The sequence below is a fragment of the Mesoplodon bidens genome (assembly GCF_964165515.1).
Source record: "Mesoplodon bidens genome assembly, chromosome: 14".
In the NCBI taxonomy this organism is placed as follows: Eukaryota; Metazoa; Chordata; class Mammalia; order Artiodactyla; family Ziphiidae; genus Mesoplodon; species Mesoplodon bidens.
Window position 1 is genome coordinate 18,689,561 of NC_138170.1, and position 12,078 is coordinate 18,701,638.

Below are 12,078 nucleotides of genomic sequence, written 5' to 3' on the forward strand. Positions count from 1 at the left end.
AAGAGACTCATGCTTGGGTGTCCTGGAATGCCTTGGGAAAATAAGAATAAATAAATAGAGTAACTAACACTCATGAAGCTCGGTGCTGGCACCTTGCCAACCACCGGCCCCCTCACTATTTCCCTTGGGAGTCAACGGACAGCCCAGTGCATCTACCCCTGGATGTGGATGTCATAGCCTGAACTGTCTCCAGACTTTTTAGAACCCAGCACAGATGCTTTTGTCTTTTGTTATTTTAATTGAGTACCTCATACAGCTTTTCTTTCTCCATCGAATTCTCTTTCAAAATCCCAGCTGGTGCTTTTTTTTTTTTTTTTTTTTTTTTTGCGGTACGTGGGCCTCTCACTGTTGTGGCCTCTCCCATTGCGGAGCACAGGCTCCGGACGTGCAGGCTCAGCAGCCATGGCTCACGGGCCCAGCAGCTCCGCGGCATGTGGGATCTTCCCAGACCGGGGCACGAACCCGCGTCCCCTGCATCGGCAGACGGACTCTCAACCACTGCGCCACCAGGGAAGCCCCCCAGCTGGTGCTTTGATGAGTGAGATTCTGATTGAGACTTTTGTGATACAGTCTGGTATAGGTATTTTTAAGCCCATGTTTAGCAGCAGGATTTTTCAGTGAAGTCTGAGGTCAAAGCCGCTCTGATTGGGGTGGAATTGGAGGGTGGGGAGCTGTCGTTGGCAAAGTCTCTTGGCCTCTCCCACCTCCTGAGACTCTGGGTTCACACTGCGGCCGCCCCCCCTTCACCTTGCTGTGGACCTGGAGCCAGTCACAACCTCTCTGCGTGGTGTGGGCGTGTTGCAAAGAGGTACAGGGTCCTGCTTTGCTGGCCTGGCAAGGGTAGGTCTCCACAAGTGGTGGCACCTGCCACTATTATTCTTACTGGTTCTTTTCCTTATTATTCTGCTGCTCCCAAACTGCAGTCAGTGTGAATCCATCCTCCGGTTTATCCTGCCTGTGTTCTAACCTCTCCCAGGCTCCCTGCGTTTCCATGGATGGGAGGGCAAAGGGCAAAAGAAAAGAGACAATCTCTGGAGGTGTTTGCAAAAGACAACGGGCAAGAAACAGACTCAGGAGGTTGTCGGAGATAGAGATTGAGGGAATGCAGATTAAGTCACTGTAAAAAAAAAAAAAAAAAGGGGGTGGTGGCAGGGGACAAAATAAAGAACAGAAGCCCCAGCCCAGCAGACTCATTTTCCTCAATAAGCAGGAGTCACCGACAGCCCCAGATTGCCCAGAGCAGGGCGGGCAGCCCAGGGAGTGTCAGCTTCACCTCCCATTTCATGACCTCCCCCCTCCACATTTCCTGCAAGGAAAGAAGCTTGTGTCAAGGTAGACAGGTGACACAGGGCAGAGATCACCTGGCAAATATTCCTAAAGCCAGCCTCCGTCCCAGGAAGGAGTCACAAGGCAGGAGGAAGGGGGCGCTTGGGCTCTTACACACAGCAGACGTCGGTGCTCCTGCACGGTCACCTCCACCAGCGGTACCCCCGGGGTGCACATAAGGCGATTGTACTGTTCGTCTCCTTAGCTCTTTTTCACACAGATTTCCAAGAAGTGTAGGGACAGCCTGCACGTGAGCCTGGGGACGTGAGGGAGGGTGATGAGGCTTCCACGGCCCCCGGAGGGTTTAGAGTACCATCAAATTCAAGCTTGGGAAGTCCCTGGCCGTCCAGTGGTTGGGGCTCCATGCTTCCACTGCAGGGGGGGCACAGGTTCAACACCTGGTCAGAGAACTAGGATCCCACATGCTGCGTGGTGCAGCCAAAAAAAAAAAAAAATCCAAGCTTGTTTGTGAATTGTTCCGGAAGAGCCCTGCTCTCCGGATCAGTTTTAGGATAATGATAGGATCCAAAATTGCACGTGAAGCTGTCACATGCAAATCGTCATGCCCTAGATGAGAGAAAAAAGGGAAGGGGGCTCTCTGATGCCTTGCTTTTTTTTTTTTTTGAGATATAGTTGCTGAACAATATTGTATAAGTTACAGGTGTACAACACAGTGACTCACAATTTTTAAAGGTTACACTCTATTTATAGTTATTATAAAATATTGGCTATATTGCCTTTGCTGCACAATATATCCTTGTAGCTTATTTATTTTATGCTATGATAGCTTATACCACTTAATCCCCTACCCCTATCTTGCCCCTCCCCTTTTCCCTCCCCCCACTGGTAACCACTAGTTTGTTCCCTATATCTGTGAGTCTGTTGCCTTTTTGTTGTAATCGCTAGTTTTATTTTTTAGATTGCACATACAAATGATCTCATACAGTATTTGTCTTTCTCTAATGGACCTATTTCACTTAGCATAATGCCCTCCAAGTCCATCCATGATGTTGCAAATTCTCATGCCCTGCTTTTGACATTCCTCTCCAAAACCATTTGTCCGTCTAACCAAATTTAGAATATGAGTTTGGAAGCACTGTACTGCTTACAAAACCATGTCCCGATTCTGTGGCCCTCCCAGACTCCAGCGCAATCAATGAGACCTGCAGGTTCCCATGGGCCTAAGAAAAGCTCACAGGGGGTTGGGGGTGGGGTTGGGGGTGGGCAGGGGGCCCTGGGCCACCCAGCCCTCAACCAGAACCCCTGCTCCCTGGCGAGCTCCTCAGCAGTGGGTCAGTCATTGCAGCAGTGGGTCAGGGATGCTGCAGAGGGTGGGTAAAGGACCAGAAGTGAAAGAGTGCAGGGCCGCTCAGAGCAGCAGCAACATCTGTCTGCAAGGCTGAAATAACTCTTTCATCGGGTTCTGTGTTTTGGCCCCGCCTTCAAGTTTTCAGCCCAGCTCAGCATGTTCCAGACCATCAAAGACCAGCTGGAGCAGAGGACGAGGATCCTGCAGGCCAACATCCGGTGGCAGCAGGAAGAGCTCCACAAGATCCAGGAGCAGCTCTGCCTGGTCCAGGCCTCCAACGTGCAGGTGATGCCCCCTCCTGGGCCAGTGGTGCGCTGAGCTCCGTCCTCGCCCTGCTCTGTGATGTGTCCGCATCCACCCTTGCAGGGGGCAGGCAGGACTTCCTCCAGAGCCCTCTGTGCTGCCTTACTGAGCCCTGCCTCCTAAACAAATTGAAACCTCCACCAGTGAAGTGCGAGGAATGAATCCCACCTCCTCCATCCCCAGCTCCAGGCCAGACCTGAAATTCACATGACATCCTCTTCACTCACTCCTCACTCCGTTGGGCACATGTTTCCTGCATCACATGCACTTTCTTTCACGTGTTTGGTGGTTGGTCGCCCTGCCCGGACGCTGGCCTCCCTCCTATGGGGTTTTAAACTCCCAGCACGTGTGTTACTACTTTCTGAGCACGCAGCGCAGGCTGCTGACAGAGAGATGGAAGCAGGTCTGCTCTTCCCTCTCATCCAAAGCATGAATGCAGGGAGATATGGGAAATGGTCTGTGCTGTGCACCCTGAACCCTGCGGGGAGCGACAAAGGAGGGGGGAGCTGGAGGTCAGCACCCTGGCACCCCCGGGCCACCCCACTGCGGCATAGCGATTGGGGCATCATTCCGCATGCTCTGACAGAAGCTGCTTTTAACTGTGACCCCACCCCACCCCCAGATGTCACGTCTTTGAAGCCTTTCGAGAGATTCTTTCTGGAGGAAAAACTTTATGTACTGGATCTCTTTCAAGGATAAATTATTTTCACTTAAATTAGTCCAGGACTATTTTTCTTCCCAAGTGCATGCCCTTGGTTGTAAATGTAGCCAACCTTGGAGTCTGCCCTGAGAGAGGTAAGCATTGGCAGGCACCTGGGGAGACAAAAGGAAGAAGAAGACACCCCTGAGGGAAACGGCTGGAGCACTGGCTCTGCTGCCCCCTGCCCCAGCATCCACACAGCCCTGCGAGTGGACACAATAACACCCCGACAGGCGCAGCCCTGAGCGGAGATGAACGCAGGATAGTGCAGAGGTGTTAGGCAGCCTGGAGACGCCTACAGCCGGCCATCCTGCCTCCCTGGGCCCCGATAGGCGCTCCCGGAGGGCTCTCCAGAAGCTCAGGGACCCCAAGCAGCCGTCTCTGTCCAGCGGGGCCCCTCCCCTCCTCAAGGCAGGGGAGCCCAGTCAGGTGCGCCTGCGCAGAGCCCTGGGCACCAAGCCCCGCCCACAGCCGTGCTCCCAGCATACAGCCCTTCACCCCGCCCACCTCCTCAGCGACACCCCCAAACTGCCTAGGGACAAGACTGCAGCATTTAGGTGAAAACGCATGGAGTCATCAAGGTGCCAGTCCCTTGTTACTTATCCATTCCCAGCAGTCTTATTTTCTCACTGATCCAGGGTCCGATGGCTAGAACTCCTGACTCCAATTACTTGAATGGAATTTTTACACTAACAGGGAGGGGGCCCTGAGCGAGAAGCTGCTAAAAGCAAGGTAGGCGGATAAACAGCCGCCTCACAGCCGGGACTTTTCTATTTTCAACTTTAAAGCTGAACTCTTAAATAACCGGGACACAGGGCTATCTCTTTCAGTCCTTGACATGAAGGGTTATTGCTTTTCTTCCTCCTGACAGTGCACTTTGTTGACCCCCAACGTCTAGCACCTGAGCTTTGTAAGGGATGACGTGGGAACCAAGCCTCCTGCGTGTACCTCTCCTGGTTTCTTCCTTGTGACCTTATCTTTGCGGTGGAATTTTCCAATGAACTTGGAAATCCACAGATAGTCAAACCAGGGAACGATTCCTCAAGGAGTCTTTCTTCATGTATTTTTGCAAGTCTAAGGATTTAAAGAAATACGTTCTGAAGTGTTTAGCCAAAATGTGACATTAAAAAAAAAAATACATGAGTCAAGCATAAAAGATAAGCAAGTAAAAATTACTCCACTCCTCCCCCCAAGACAAGTCGGGGGATAGATTAAATAAGAGCAAAACGTTGATAATTGCTGAAGCCTAGTGATGATACATGGGACTTCATTATACAATATCTGTTTTCGGTACTTCTGAAATGTTCGGTAATAATAAGTATTTGTAAAGCTAAGCATATAAGAACAATGACAAACCATACGTGAGCGTAGGATTGGTTTATTCTGGAAAATGAGAAGTATTTTTCTCTAATGACTTTTTCCACTTGAATTAGGGAACTGTTTTTCTCTTGCTTTCTATAAAACTGACCCCAGAGCCTAGTTAAGAAGTCATCTTCCTAAGCTATAAATTCTCCTTTATTGTCGCCAAAGCAGAGGCAGGAATGTGTACCCAGTAGCAATCCCCCTCGCCCCTCCCCCCCGCCCAAGTCCTTTATCCCAAGTTCAGCGGACTTTGCTACCTAGTCCATTGGCTCGGAGCTTTCATTGAGACTGTACTACGTGTGCCTGAGATGCTTGCTAAGTATGATTTTTTTTCCAAAAAAGATTGGGATATGAGGGAGAGGTTCTCAGGGTGTTGTGTTTGCACCTAGATGGGGTCATGAAGGGCGCTACATAGAGAGCTGTTCTGTTGAAAAGTTGTCACCCCTTGCCTCCGTGGGAGGCCGCTTCTTAATTTATTTTTGAGAGAGCATTCGCGCCCTCTACTGGCGGTTGAAAGAAATACCGAGAAAGACACCTGTGACAATGGTGTCTTTGATTGGTTCTTTCTTTTTCTTTCTTTCTTCCTTCCTTCCTTCCTTCCTTCCTTCCTTCCTTCCTTCCTTCCTTCCTTCCTTCCTTCCTTCCTTCCTTTCTTTCTTGGCTGTGTTGGGTCTTCATTGCTGTGTGTGGGCTTTCTCTAGTTGTGGTGAGCGGGGGCTACTCTTTGTTGCGGTGCACGGGCTTCTCATTGTCGTGACTTCTCTTGCTGTGGGGCACGGGCTCTAGGCGCGTAGGCTTCAGTAGTTGTGGCACGTGGGCTCAGTAGTTGTGGCTTGCGGGCTCTAGAGCTCAGGCTCAGTAGTTGTGGCGCACGGGCTTAGTTGCTCCGCGGCATGTGGGATCTTCCCGGGCCAGGGCTCGAAACTGTGTCCCTTGCATTGGCAGGCAGATTCTTAACCACTGCACCACCAGGGAAGCCCCTTTGATTGGTTCTTTAATCCATCCTTCCACCCGTCCATCCTTCCACCTTTCCTTCCATCCCTCTATCCATCCACCATCCATCCATCCATCCACACACCCACCCACCCACCCCTCCATCCTTCCATCCGTCCACCCATCTGGCAGACACCCAGTATGTACCAGGCCCTTGGTTAGTTACTGTGGGGATACAGAGACACACAGGACGGGGTTTCTGCCCTCAGAGAGCATACATCAGTGGGACAGAGTAGCAGACCAAGCAATCTCTGCCATAACACAGGCATAAACAGTTTCCCTTCTTTGAGCAAAAGCGTCATCTATCTGTTGATCCAGTTATTTATTCTATTCATTCCTCAGATAGTTTTTATATGCCCAGAGAGGCAAAGGAACAAAAGGAGCTCCTTTTTTATTTTAGTATTATTGTTATTATCTAACATTTATTGAGCACTTAGTACTATGCCTCAGCATAAATCCCATTTAATCTTTTATGAGGTATGTGCTGTTAATGTCACTGTTTTGTTAGTGAGGAAACTAACAGTGACTTTGAAAAGTTTTGAAAATTGCCCAAGGTCATACCACTAGTACATAGTGGGGTTGGAATTTGAACTAAAGTCTGTCCGATTTAAGCTAGATTATACTGCCTGTCATGCATAAAGGTTGCATTTATATGAACTCTAATTAGAAGGTAAATTGTATCCCGCCAGAAAAATGCATGTTATTTAGTTTGAATATTGGGTTTTTGCTGAAGTGTAAATTACCCTGTGTGCTCTAAACAAGCCAGGTCACTGAGATTGAATAAGGAATTAATCCTAAAGGTTTGGGTGTTGGATCTGAGAGGATGAAGATCCAGAACATTCTTCTTCACTTCCAAAGTGACAGAGAGCCCTCATTCAAAACTGCAGGCTTGGGCTTCCCTGGTGGCGCAGTGGTTGAGAGTCCACTGCTGATGCAGGGGACACGGGTTCGTGCCCTGGTCCGGGAAGATCCCACATGCCGCAGAGCGGCTGGGCCCGTGAGCCATGGCCGCTGAGCCTGCGTGTCTGGAGCTTGTGCTCCGCAACGGGAGAGGCCACAACAGTGAGAGGCCCATGTACCACAAAAAAAAAAACAAAAAAAAAACCGTGCAGGCTTTTCTGGTGGGGGTAGGGTACGAAGGAAAGTAGGGAGACCTGGTGGTGTGGCAGGAGGGGCACCAGATGGGAGCCTCGCTCGGATCTCTGGGAGATGACTTGACACCCCCTACGGAGCGGATGCTTGAACTAACTAACTGCCTGGCGTGATTTCACAGCTGGTTCCAAAGCCACTCTGTCACTCAGGAAATGTTGGCATGTCAGTTCCATACTGGGTATTAGTTTATGCTACACTGAGTACAGGAATCGGGGTTAAAGCTCCAGATGCTCGGAAGGAGAGACCCTTAGCCATCAAAGCTAAGGGCCTAAAATGGAGAGGAACACTGCTTGTCAAGAATCTGATACAGATAATACCAGTTTTTAATGCCCAAGAGGAGCTACAGGTCTTAGGTTTAAATTATTATTGAAATTACTGAAGTTGTTTTTCTTAAGCCTTTAGCATCAATTCACAGATTATATTTTATTTCCAAATCTACTGATTTGGCTGAAAATAGCAATGCTTTTACTTGTGTTTGTTCACGTTCAATCAGTTTATAAATTTAATAAATGGTAAATAATCAACATTCTCTACTAAAGCCATTAACTTACAAATTTAATGTATCTGAACCTTTCAAACATTTCACGTACCTAACAAGGCAGACTTATAAACCTAAGAAGTAAAATCTTTGTGGGCACTTAAGGAATTCTTTTAAATTGAATATACCAAACTTATAAATGAGGTGGATCAAGGTTCTCAGAACCACTTACACACTCTTTATAAACTTGATCAAATTCTCTTAAACCTTTCCCATTAAAACAACCAGGCTGATATATCGCAGCCTGTTGACTGTCTGAGACATCTTAGATAACAAATAGAGATTAGCATGGTGATTGTAAAACGTATTCTTTTTTTTTTTTTTTTTTTTTTTTGCGGTATGCGGGCCTCTCACTGTCGTGGCCTCTCCCGTTGTGGAGCACAGGCTCCGGACACACAGGCTCAGTGGCCATGGCTCACGGGCTCAGCTGCTCTGCGGCATGTGGGATCTTCCCGGACCGGGGCACGAACCCGTGTCCCCTGCATTGGCAGGCGGACTCTCAACCACTGCGCCACCAGGGAAGCCCCAAAACGTATTCTTAAACATCATTTTAAAGTACATGGATTTGATGTTATGTTACCCTTTGGATTTATTTGCTTTCCTGGGAATGCAGAGGCAACTAATTAACCAGAGCAGATGTGCCCTCTCAGCTGGAAGCTGGGGTGGAAGATGCTAATCGTAGGATGGGTACAGACCATGGTCACGGTCACAGGTTCAAGACCAGGCACAGGTCCTACTGCCAGGACGATGCGCCCACCACTGGTCAGCCAACCCTCTGCCACCATGACTGCATCATTCCCTCCATTCACAAGATGTTTTTCCTTCTAATAAGAAATGGATAAGCCAACCCAGACTAAACAAGCGTAGCAAGTGACGTATCTGAGTCTCAGCATCTTTCACACTGTTAGCACCCCAGTCGTTCAACCAGAACCTTCTTGAGGGCAGGGTCAGCATCCGTCTGACCCACTTCCCCTCTCCGGGCCGTGCACTCTGCTGGTGGCATCCCAGGCACTCAGTCCAGTGGGTGAACCTCCCCAGGCAGGTCAGAGAGAGTGAGAAAGCTGCCATCTTGCCATGGACAGGCCATACAAAGAAGGTGCAGGCCTGTGAAGGCACTGTGATCCCAGCCTAAAAAGCATTTTGCTTCTGCTTCCAGATGTTTCTGCAGCAGCCAGATGTATCCCTGAGCTTCAGCAGTGCCCAGCGGCCCGAGGCTCAGCAGCAGCTCCAGCAGAGGTCGGGCCCAGGCCCCCAGCCCCCGCTCGCAGCCAGCCCTCAGCTTCTGGGGCAGATGGCCTCTGCCCAGGTCACAAGCCAGCACCTGCTCAGAGACTCGAGTGTGATATCAACCCAGGTAAACGTGCTCGTCTCCAGACTCAGTCCTTGCCACCCGCAGACCAGTCTTCGTGAACCAGAAACCTACTTCTCTTATGACCGGAGCTGGATGATGATGGTGGGGTTTTTCTTTTCTTTATTTTGTCACTTGGAAGCCCCAAGTTCTATTGGTTTCCTTCTCTGTTTTATCAGTATGTTAAAATACCTTAAAGGTATCATGCAGGGAATTCCCTGGCAGTCCAATGGCTAGTACTCCGTGCTTTCGTTCTTTCACTGCCGAGGGTGCAGGTTCGATCCCTGGTCGGGGAACTAAGATCCCGCAAGCCATGTGGTGCAGGGGGAACAAATAAATAAATAAAAGGAACAACTTTATTTAAAAAAAAAAAAAAAAGAGGTATCATGCAGCTGAAACTTTCAGCTCTGATCCTGAGCTGGGCTGGAGGTGGATATGGCCATCCCAGACATGAATGCTGAAAGCCACACGTCCCCACATGTATGTCCTCGGTGCCCATCACCGACTGCTGGTTTTAGCCATTATCAGTGTGAGAGCACAGTTATCCACTTCTATTCACCATCCCTTTCCCCAGGGCCACCAAGCTTCTCCCAGTCCCCCAGATTCCCTGTTGAGCCCCATCCTCACAGCCATTACCACTTACTACAAGCCACCAGTGACCTTGCAGTCTGACAGGGTCACCCATCAGTCAGTGGCACTGAATCCAATGGAATTGAGAAGTTCTGAGCCCTCGTTTCCAGATGATCACAGCTTGGAAGGCAGGATACAGCCTCTCCTGAAGCCTCTTATATTCACATGGATTCAGTGACATCTGCTGGGCTCCCAGAGGAACAAAGATAAATGAGAGCTGTCCTTGACCCCAAGGAGTTTCTAGTCTAGCAGGGGTTCTGGGACATAAACATTGACGTACAATAAAATATGGAGAAGTCTATGTATAAGAGAGTTCCTCCATCTTCACCCAGATTTAAGGGTTTTACTTTAAAATGCAGCCTTTTGGTTCTAAAGGTTAACAGGAAAATTAATGGATGAGACTAGCCAAGAACATTCTGGAGAAGAAAAAAACTGAGGTAGGATTTACACCACGTTCAAAGATTTTGTAAAAGCTCTGAGAATGTGGCAGTACCATCATATTAATGGTGTTAGTGAAACAGAGTGGAAAACCCAAAAAGCAAAAGCACATGCAAGCTCATTCCCTCATTCATTTACAATTTCACTCAACAAATGCATGCCAGGCACTAAGTCCTGAGCACTGAGGGGCTGCAGTGAACAAAAGAGAAAAGGAAAAAAATCTCTGATCCAAGTGGGGAGAGAGAGAAACAAACAAGGGACAATTAACAGTGTGACAATTGGTGATGTGAGACGGCTGGGGAAGGTGGGCAAGGGGCTGGAGATTCACTGAGAAGGTAATATGCGAGCAAGGAACTGAGCTGGTGAGAGAAGGAGGCATACTGGTATCAGAAGGAGGCATACTGGTATCAAGGAGAAGAGCATTCCACGTAGAGGAAGTGCAAAGGCCCTGGGGCAGGGGTGGGCCTGGTGACTTAGAGAGTCAGCAAGGAGATCCACAAGTCGGGAGTGGAATCTGTGAAGCAGAAAGTAGTTCCTAGTTCCGTTCAATGCACGTTGGTTGCTTGCCTGCCACAAGCCCGGCACTGTCCTAGCCCCAAAGGATTTAAAGAACCCTTGAGATGCTTACAATCCAACGGGAAAGACAAGTTCACAACTCAGTCAATAGTCATTGGGTCCTAAGCGAGTGCAAAGGCCAAAGTGGGTAAAAGACAGAGGTTCTGGGGAGGTGATACCTGAGTTGACTTGAAGGTTTACCTTTCTCACTGCAATGGCTGCTCCAGGGTCCAAAGCCATTGAGAAGCCCGCAGATGATGCAGGGGAACAGCCTGACACCCCAGTTCAGCAGCACCTCTGCTGTGCTCCCGCCGGCTCTGAGCCTGACCACGCCTGCTTCCACCTCCCAGGAGGCCAGCCAGGGCCAGCCCAGCCCGGACTTCAGCCACGATCGGCAGCTCAGGTGCGGACACTGTCCTTGTTGGAAAGATAACTGAGATGTAGTTTTATACCATTCGTTTCTGGTCTTCTTCCTGCTGGAGATGGAGGCAAAGTTCAGACCATTAGCCTCTAAAGCCTCTGCAGCTGATCTCAGCTCAGGAAGCGGCAGGACAGGGCTAGGGTCTTGATGGCCAGAGGAAGCAACCCGCTGCCTCAAGGATCCTCTGAGGACGGAGCAGGCCCAGTGGGGATCCGGGTCAGCCAGAAAGGGCGCAGGCAAGCTGGGCAGGCGCTGGGTCAGCCTGTGGGCCTGCAGCGTGGGCACTGATCGAAGCTGCCCGTTTATCTCTTCCTCTGCTCGAAGGCTGCTGCTGAGTCAGCCCATCCAGCCCATGATGCCCGGGCCCTGTGACGCGAGGCGGCCCTCAGAGGTCAGCAGGCCTGGACGGCAAGTCAGGTAGGTGGCCCGGGGGCGGGGGGAGGAAGAGAGCCACACCGAGCGGTCTCAGGCTGCCAGGGTTTCACCTGCCTGGACCAGCTGCACCCCTTGTGAGTCTGGCGCTACAGGCAGGGTCCACCCCCTTCGAAAGGACTCCTCTTCTCAGCTATTCTTTCTCCATTCCCCATGGCGGGAGAGAAAACTGTGTCGGCATCCCATGCTGAGAACAGGACCCAAAGGAAACTATTAGTTATACGTCAAGTTTGTCACCACCTTCCGATCTTTGCAGGTCTAAGTGGTAACATCCCAGGTAAATGGAGCCTTCCCCGCCTTCCCGAGGGCACTCCCGCAGCCCCAGCTGACCGGCAGATGCTGGCAAATTCCACGGGCACACCTAGCTCGCCTGCTCTGTGGTTCCGGTGCCGTGCCGGGGACTGGAACCCCCTGCAGATGTGGGACTCTCCTGCCCTCCCAGACATGCAAGCTTCTCTCTCTCTTCTCCCCCGGGCTCTTTGCTTGCAACCCTCGGGACCTGAAGAAGCAGCTTTGCTTTGCCGTTGAATTATTAGGGACAGAGGTTACTGAAGACAGAGGAGGGAATTCT

At 50.1% G+C, this 12,078-nt stretch overlaps 1 protein-coding gene across 4 annotated transcripts in view; it reads left to right on the forward strand.

Moving 5' to 3' along the window:
- The window catches only part of NPAS2 (neuronal PAS domain protein 2), a 193,389-nt gene that overhangs the window by 175,821 nt on the left and 5,490 nt on the right, over window positions 1–12,078 (forward strand). For all 4 annotated transcript variants that reach the window (XM_081254939.1, XM_081254938.1, XM_081254940.1 and 1 more), the window contains 4 exons: window positions 2,774–2,920; window positions 8,840–9,037; window positions 10,882–11,057; window positions 11,400–11,492. In XM_081254939.1, the coding sequence (XP_081111065.1) occupies window positions 2,774–2,920; window positions 8,840–9,037; window positions 10,882–11,057; window positions 11,400–11,492 (614 nt within the window). The remainder of the gene's footprint in view (window positions 1–2,773; window positions 2,921–8,839; window positions 9,038–10,881; window positions 11,058–11,399; window positions 11,493–12,078) is intronic.